The sequence below is a fragment of the Mesoplodon mirus genome (assembly GCF_964341445.2).
Source record: "Mesoplodon mirus genome assembly, chromosome: 13".
Taxonomy (NCBI): Eukaryota; Metazoa; Chordata; class Mammalia; order Artiodactyla; family Ziphiidae; genus Mesoplodon; species Mesoplodon mirus.
The window spans coordinates 66,545,586-66,553,837 of record NC_138989.1 but is presented as its reverse complement, the minus strand read 5'-3'; the positions used below and the strand labels follow the sequence as shown (position 1 = coordinate 66,553,837).

The following is an 8,252-nucleotide window of genomic DNA, read 5'->3' as shown; positions in this document are numbered from 1 at the left end:
CCAAATTAAATTTAATAAATCCAAATTCAATTATGTTAAATTAAATTTAATTTGAGTAATTAAATTTCAGTTAAACTTGAACTATATTGCCTTAAACTTACTTTCCTACATCAAACTGTAATTAAGTTAAAATTGAATTATATAAAATTCATTAATTGATGGTAATAAAATAAATTTATCTAAGTACCTTACCAACACATATTCAACTATACTAAAGTTAATTTAATACATTAAATGAAAAACTAAATTAAAATTAAATTATATTAATTAAAATGTTACAATCCAATTAAGATTAATTCTACATTAATAAATAAAAATGAGGCAACTCTTATGCTGGATCTGAAGGTCTCTGTTTAGTGGGTTAAAAACCCCTTTGGGGAGGAGGTCACAGAACCCATGTTGTAGCCTCTGTGTCTTGGTGTCTGTGACAGTGTGGAAGAGACCATGAGTAAAAATGTTTAGGAAAGGTGAAAAAAAAATCAAGTCTAAAGCACAAATAGCAAAAAAGTTGCTACTATGTCCAGAGCCAAGAAAGCCAGAAAAACTCTCAGCCAAGGGTGAAAAATCTCATTTTCCCCAGACCCTTCTCCTCAACCTGAAAGAAAGTCATTTTGACTTTGAACATAGACATGTGGACATTTATAATAACCACAACTTCCGTATCCAGTGTGTGTGTGGAGGGGGGCAGGTGTACTGACGTTTTGTACCCCATTTGATTTTCATGGTTGCCCAGGTTAGAGCATTACACTGAAGAGATGTCCAGCTCTCTGATCTGTACATATTTTTGATTATACGTAATATAATTTTTTTAAAAAAATTTAAAATTAACTTTATAGGAGAGAATACTAAATACATGTGAAACAAGAGAACCAAAGTGGACATCACCAGGAATTGAGGAAATCTACACTCCGGTAGTGGTGGGTGTCAGCTAGGCAGCAGTAGGGATGAGATGGGGTTAAACCAAAGTGTGCTTTGTTTTGCAGAAGCTAGCCATTAATTTGCAGAAAGCTGCAGACACCAGATGTTCCAAAAAGGTTACAGTGCATTCCAGTCAACAAAATACCACAGTGAGAACAAGTAACCAAGCACCTACTTACTTGCAGTTTTGGGAAACCTAGAGTAACCTTTGCCTCATTGTAATGATCATGCCTTCCCCAGGCTTAAAACTCCCCAGGGACACAGTGCTTTTTTTTTTTTTTTTTTGCCACACCGCGTGGCATGTGGGATCCTATTTCCCCCACCAGGGATTGAACCCATGACCCCTGCATTTGAAGCGCAGAGTCTTACCAGCAGGGAAGTCCTTTTTTTTTTTTTTTGACACAGTGCTTTGAGAGCTATCTCCCTGTCTCCTTACTTGTCGCTAGTAATAAACAAGTAATAAATGCTTCTGCTTTAATTGAAACTTCTTGGTGTGTTCATTGGCTAAGCACCCCAAGTGACAGACCCATTGTGTGTGGTCAGAGGACGACTTGGTGAAGCTGGTGGTCCCTGATTTCAAAGTCTACTTTGGTCCAGCCATTCTCACCAGAGATGGTCAGGTCACCATCATTTATGGCCATCAGTTGTTGCTCTGGACTAATTCTGATGGATGAATGCTGCTGTAGAGGCTCAGAGGCTGAATCATCTTGCGAGGCCTGGCTAAGGAACTGCTGGGAGGAGTGACAGCTGGAAAGAGTGGTGGGAGGTAGCAACACAGATCATCAATAAACTATCTATATTAAAGAATAGAAGAGAGTTTTATTTGCGCCAAGATGAGGACTGGCCCAGGAGTGCAGCCTCCACCGAGGAAAAAAACACTCCAGAGAAGCATGGTTTTCAGCAGTTTTATACCATGTCAGAACAAGGAACATGTATCAGACATGACAGAGGTACATTCCTTCAAGGTTTCAACAGAGGTGTATAGTTACAAATTATCAGATACACAGTGAGTGAGCATGACCTTGGCATCTGGGACGGGAACTTTATCTTCCAAGGAATACTGGCATCGGTGTCAGAGGAAGGGAAGCATTTCTCCCTATTGTCAGAGTGGGCATGCTTTACCGTAATGGTTAAAACAAATGTACAACATATATTTGACAGACCGTAAGTCAGGCTGTTCCAGTTTACATAAAGCTCAGGCCACATCAGGTATAAGCCTGACTGGCTTCCCCAGCCCCCAATATACAAAAATTTCCTCAGTCAGAGGTAATGTGGGAGGCATATGACAAAGGGACTGCTTTCCTTCCCAGCGTAAGGCACACAGTATGCCGGCGCCGATTAGTACGTGCAGAAGGGAAAAATGATTTTACGGTGATTAATCCAGGTACTGTTCCTAAAGCGGGCCCCTTTCCCTGTGAACATCTAGGCAGTACCAGCTGCTGGCGCCGGAATCGACCGCCAAGATGGCGGCGCCCTCTCGGAAGCCGATTAGCACGCTGCCATGTGTTGCCAGTGAACGTACGGACTACGCCATCTTACGGAATCAGACTCCAAGATGGAGGCGTCCAGAAATACAGGCGTGGCCATGTTTCCTGAGAATGTATGGACTCGCCGCCGTACGGTCTCAGTAGTCAAGATGGCGGCGCCTGAGAGACTGTCGGAGCTCTAGGCGGGCGACCGACTTGTTTGTCGCGAAGCCGACGCACTGGGCCTGCGCAGTAGTAGTACGGTGCCTGGGAGGCGCGACGAAAAGCGGAAGTGCTTGTAGGCGCTTTCGTCAACGGTCGGGGACGCCGTTGAGAGGGTCTGTGAAGGCTCGTGGGTCGCTGGCGGGGTTCGTGAAGGGGTGCGCTGGAAGCGGAGAGATGGTGAGTACGAGGTCCCAGGAGGGAGTCGGCGGTAGAGGTCAGTGGGGCGGGAAATGGTGGTGTCCATCGGCAGACTCATGGGGGTTTGTGGTGAACCATAACGGGAGTCAGTGGGCAGAATGGGGCGGGGGGCTGTTTCGAGCCTTAGAATGATGGGAGTCTGATGGTCAAAATTTTTTACTCGTGTGTGAACCATCTGAGAGTTCTGTGATGAGCCATTATGGGGGTCCGTAATGGAAGTTTAGTGGTATTTCCTTGGGGGTCCGAAGGGGGGATTCTTTGTGCGGAGTGCTGAGGGGTTTGAGAAGTGTCGTACTGGGCAGTCTGGAGTGAGCCGTGATGAGTCTGTATCGGGGGATCTAGGGGGGCGGGGCTGTCTGTGAGGTCAGTAACGGAGGATCTGAGGGGAACCGTGCTGTCTTGAGACCCGGTGATGGGGGTCTGTGAGGAGCCATGACGGGGGCAAAATGTGGTGAGTGATGCGGTGTTTGTAACGAGCGGCAGCTGGCTCAGTGGGTGAATAGAGTGATGGGGTGTCAGTGGGGTAAGCGATTGGAAGTTCTGAGGCCGAGTGATAGGGGTTTATAAGCAGGCTAAGGGGGTGTTACAGCGGTGAGTGAGGGGGGGTGGTCTGTGGGGACTGTGGTGGAGAGATTTATGAGGAGCCATGGTGGGAAGTCTATTGGCAGCCGTGATGGAGCTGTGCTGGAGGGAGGAGGCATCATGATGGGGATTCTCTAAGGAGCCATGATGGGGGCTCCCACAGGAGGCGGATGCTTCAGACCCAGAGCCTCCAGATGCCGGGGAGGACAGCAAGTCAGAGAACGGGGAAAACGCGCCCATCTACTGCATCTGCCGCAAACCAGACATCAACTGCTTCATGATGTGAGCCGGGGAGCGGTGGGCGGGCTGGACACCTGGCCGGGTGGGGAGAGGCCGATGGGTCCGGCCCCTCACATCTCCCTCACTCGCCCCATCCTCCGCAGCGGCTGTGACAACTGCAATGAGTGGTTTCATGGGGACTGCATCCGGATCACTGAGAAGATGGCCAAGGCCATCCGCGAGTGGTACTGCCGGGAGTGCCGAGGTGAGGGGCCAGAGTGGACAGGGCAGGCAGCTGGGGCTGCCAGGGAGGAGGAGGAGGAGGAGCCTTAATGGGAGGGTGGTTCACGGGGAGTAGTGAGCCGCGTCTGTGGGCAGAGTGATTGTTGGTCAGTGCTAAGCCGGGATGGAGGCTCCATCGTGAGCTGTGATAGAAAGCTCCACCGGAAGGGACAGCTCTGCCCTGGAGTAGGGAGACGGAGCAGGCGGGTGGGACCGAAGAGGAGAGAAGAGGAAGAAAGAGTTCTGGGGCCATCCAAATCCCCCGGTGCCAACCCACGCCGGCTCCACCCTCTACCCCGCAGAGAAGGACCCCAAGCTGGAGATCCGCTATCGGCACAAGAAGTCACGGGAGCGGGACAGCACGGAGCGAGACGGCAGTGAGCCCCGGGATGAGGGTGGAGGGCGCAAGAGGCCTGCCCCGGATCTGGACCTGCAGCGCCGGGCGGGGTCAGGGACAGGGGTTGGGGCCATGCTTGCTCGGGGCTCTGCGTCGCCCCACAAATCCTCTCCACAGCCCCTGGTGGCCACACCCAGCCAGGTGAGTGGCCGCGATGGCTGGGCTAGGGGAGGTGATCCCGTCTCAGGCCCTGCTCGGTTCCTGAGCTCTGTTGCGGGCGCCTCTCGCTAGCATCAGCAGCAGCAGATCAAACGGTCAGCCCGTATGTGTGGTGAGTGTGAGGCCTGCCGGCGCACCGAGGACTGCGGCCACTGTGACTTCTGCCGAGACATGAAGAAGTTCGGGGGCCCCAACAAGATCCGGCAGAAGTGCCGGCTGCGTCAGTGCCAGCTTCGGGCCCGGGTGAGCATGGGCAGAGCTGGGCAGGGTCAGGTGGGGGGCCAGGATGTCTGGGAAGAGCTGATTGAGGCTAGGATGGGTGGGCCGGGTGGGGTGGGGCCTACTCGCCTACAGACAGGTGGGGAGGGACCTGGCTGGTTCAGGCGAGTGGGTCGTGACCAGATGTGCTGGGCTAGCGGGAGAGCCCCCAACCCCAGACGCGCAGGGTAGGGCCAGGCGTTCCTAGGTGGTCAGGCGTGTCAGCGCAGCTGGGGCAGGGCCGAGCATGTCCTGGCGAGGGGGGGCGGGGGGCGCTGGTGTGTCTAGGGAGGCAAGGCGGGGCTAGTTGGGGGAGTCGGGCACTTGTGGGCAGGGCGAGGGCAGGGCCCCCTCCATCCACCTGGGGCTGACCTGGGCCTTCCTCCTGCCGGCACAGGAATCGTACAAGTACTTCCCTTCCTCGGTGAGTCCAGCCCCCCAGGGCGGGCAGGGCCTGCGGGCAGGGCGGGCAGGGCCAGTCCTGAGATTCTGCCCCGCAGCTCTCGCCGGTGATGCCCTCAGAGTCCCTGCCAAGGCCTCGCCGGCCACTGCCCACCCAGCAGCAGCCACAGCCGTCGCAGAAGCTGGGGCGCATCCGCGAGGACGAGGGGGCAGTGGCATCATCAGCAGTCAAGGAGCTGCCTGAGGCTACGGCTACACCCGAGCCGCTCTCGGACGAGGACCTCCCACTGGACCCTGACCTGTACCAGGACTTCTGTGCGGGAGCCTTCGATGACCACGGCCTGGTGAGCAGACAGAGCGTCCCGTGGTGGAAGGGTAGCAGGTACAGAAGCAGAGAGTGTCTGTAATGAGGAGAGAGGAGGCAGAGCGTGTGGAAGGCTGACGTGGGGACCGAGCGCGTGGTGGGGAAGTCACGAGTGGAGCAGGCGAATCAGCGTGTGCCTCACTCACAGCCCTGGATGAGTGACACGGAGGAGTCCCCGTTCCTGGACCCTGCGCTGCGGAAGAGGGCGGTGAAAGTGAAGCACGTGAAGCGTCGGGAGAAGAAGTCTGAGAAGAAGGTGACCAAGAGGCTGCAGTGGGTGTGGGGAGGGAGGGCGAAGGTCAGGGGCTGAAGGGCTGGGCTGCAGGGGGAGACGGGGGTCCGGGGCTGACTTCAGCTGCGCCCTGCCCTGGCCCGTCGTGTCCCACAGAAGGAAGAAAGATACAAGCGGCACCGGCAGAAGCAGAAGCACAAGGACAAATGGAAACACCCAGAGCGCGCTGACGCCAAGGACCCTGCGTCGCTGCCGCAGTGCCTGGGCCCTGGCTGTGTGCGCGCTGCCCAGCCCGGCTCCAAGTATTGCTCAGACGACTGCGGCATGAAGCTGGCAGCCAAGTGAGTCATTGCTGGAGGGTTCAGGGGAGTCAGGGAGTACAGGGAGGGGCATGACCAGAGCCCTCTGTGTGTCTGCCAGTCAGTCACCATTCAGTCAACCGAGCACCCACCGGGCCATCCACCTGCTCCCCCATCCGTCTGTCTGTCCGCCCAGCCAGCTGCCCTTCAGTCACCTGGTTCCTTGTCCTTTCACCACTGAGTCACCCATCTGCTCTGTACCCTTGGGTCACACCGCTCATCTTACTGCCTTGCCTCCTTCTCTGCTCACCCACTTCACTGCCTCCCTGCAGCCGCATCTACGAGATCCTCCCCCAGCGCATCCAGCAGTGGCAGCAGAGCCCCTGCATTGCCGAGGAGCATGGCAAGAAGCTGCTCGAACGCATCCGCCGGGAGCAGCAGAGCGCCCGCACCCGCCTTCAGGAAATGGAGCGCCGATTCCACGAGCTCGAGGCCATTATCCTGCGGGCCAAACAGCAGGCCGTGCGTGAGGACGAGGAGGTGAGCGGGCGCGGGCGCAGCAGCGGCGCAGGGCCCAGTACCCGCTCTCGCCTGGCCTCATCGTCCCCTCCACCCCGTGCAGAGCAATGAGGGTGACAGCGATGACACGGACCTGCAGATCTTCTGCGTCTCCTGCGGGCACCCCATCAACCCACGTGTTGCCTTGCGCCACATGGAGCGCTGCTACGCCAAGGTCAGGGTGTCGGCCTGAGGGGGCGGACGGTGTGGGGACATCCCTGGGTCCCTGGGGGCGGGGGTGCCGTGTCGCGAGGGCATGCGGCGCACATCCACAGTCCCTCCGTTTGTGCTCACCCCTCCAGTACGAGAGCCAGACGTCCTTTGGGTCCATGTACCCGACCCGCATCGAGGGGTGAGTGTGGGCGCTGCGGGGGTTAGCGGGGCCGGGCCTGGGCGCCACCCTCCGCTTCCTCTGCTACCTTCTCTGCTCCACACCCCCAGGGCCACACGACTCTTCTGCGACGTCTACAATCCTCAGAGCAAGACATACTGCAAGCGGCTCCAGGTGCTGTGCCCCGAGCACTCCCGGGACCCCAAAGTAAGCTTTTCCCTCAGCTCTCCCCATTCCGTCCCCCTCCCTTCCCACCGGCCACACTTCTCCCTTCCTCCCTCTCCCGCTTCCCTCCTTCCTGCCGGCCCACTTGCCCTGCCTCCTCGCCCTCCGTGCCTCTCCCTGCCCTGTTGCATCCCCTCCTATTTCCCCCCGCCCGCCTCTCCTCCTCCCCTCGCCTTTCCTTCCCACCCCCCGGCCCCCACTCCTGTCCTCCTCCCAGCCTCGCCACCCCACACTCACGCCCACCCTGGTCTCCCCGCAGGTGCCAGCTGACGAGGTATGCGGGTGCCCCCTTGTACGTGACGTCTTCGAGCTCACGGGTGAGTTCTGCCGCCTGCCCAAGCGCCAGTGCAACCGCCACTACTGCTGGGAGAAGCTGCGGCGTGCCGAAGTGGACCTGGAGCGCGTGCGCGTGGTAGGTCTCGGCGCCGGATGTGTCGGGGGAGGTGGCTCGGGGAGCCCCTTGTCACTGCTCCCCCTGCTCCCCCGGCAGTGGTACAAGCTGGACGAGCTGTTTGAGCAGGAGCGCAACGTCCGCACCGCCATGACCAACCGGGCGGGCTTACTGGCCCTGATGCTGCACCAAACCATCCAGCACGACCCGCTCACGACCGACCTGCGCTCCAGCGCTGACCGCTGAGCCCCAGCGGTCCAGACGCCCTCCTGCCCTGTGGCGCGGGCGGGAGCGGCCCCGGAGCCCCCATTTGTCTGGTCTGCCATTCATGTTCCTCCCACGCTCCCTGAGTTTGTCCCTGTGCCCGTCCACCGTTTGACCGCCTGTTTGCCCTTACCCCAGGGCCTCGGAACTTCCTCACGTTCTTGTCGGTTCCTCTGCCTCTCCGTTCTCTGTGCCTGGGAGGGGCTGCAGAGTCTGCGCACCCTTGCCTCCCCCACTCTGGTTTTGTTAATAAAACTTTGATGCACCAAGAAAACTAACTATGGACAGTCTCCCAACTTTTTTCCGTTGCAGTTGCGTTCCCGCGCCCCCAGAGTGGAGTGGCATACCTGTACTCTGGAGAGGCTGCAATACAGGTGTAGGCTGCACTTATCCAGTTGGCGCCCGCTCTGTGCTCTGCAGGCTCCGCCTTGGTATGTGGGGATATGAGGTGCTGAGGGAGAGTCCAGGGACCTGCACTGTCA

The 8,252-nt window shown here is 57.1% G+C and overlaps 1 protein-coding gene across 1 annotated transcript; it reads left to right on the top strand.

Annotated features, from left to right (window-relative positions):
* The first annotated feature begins 2,577 nt into the window (after positions 1-2,577).
* On the top strand, positions 2,578-8,044 carry CXXC1 (CXXC finger protein 1). The gene is made up of 15 exons (XM_082640203.1): positions 2,578-2,786; positions 3,553-3,671; positions 3,773-3,873; positions 4,193-4,428; positions 4,519-4,689; positions 5,102-5,128; positions 5,205-5,450; positions 5,619-5,726; positions 5,859-6,043; positions 6,334-6,541; positions 6,624-6,734; positions 6,862-6,911; positions 7,001-7,097; positions 7,375-7,527; positions 7,606-8,044. The coding sequence occupies exons 1-15, from the start codon at positions 2,784-2,786 to the stop codon at positions 7,750-7,752; spliced, it is 1,962 nt and encodes a 653-aa protein (XP_082496329.1). The 5' UTR covers positions 2,578-2,783; the 3' UTR covers positions 7,753-8,044.
* Positions 8,045-8,252: the final 208 nt, after the last annotated feature.

Bases quoted from the DNA above. Each gene is read 5' to 3' on its own strand.
- CXXC1 (XM_082640203.1), top strand. The intron at 3,874-4,192 runs GTGAGGGGCCAG...TCTACCCCGCAG, and splicing joins GTACTGCCGGGAGTGCCGAG to AGAAGGACCCCAAGCTGGAG. The intron at 7,528-7,605 runs GTAGGTCTCGGC...CTCCCCCGGCAG, and splicing joins ACCTGGAGCGCGTGCGCGTG to TGGTACAAGCTGGACGAGCT.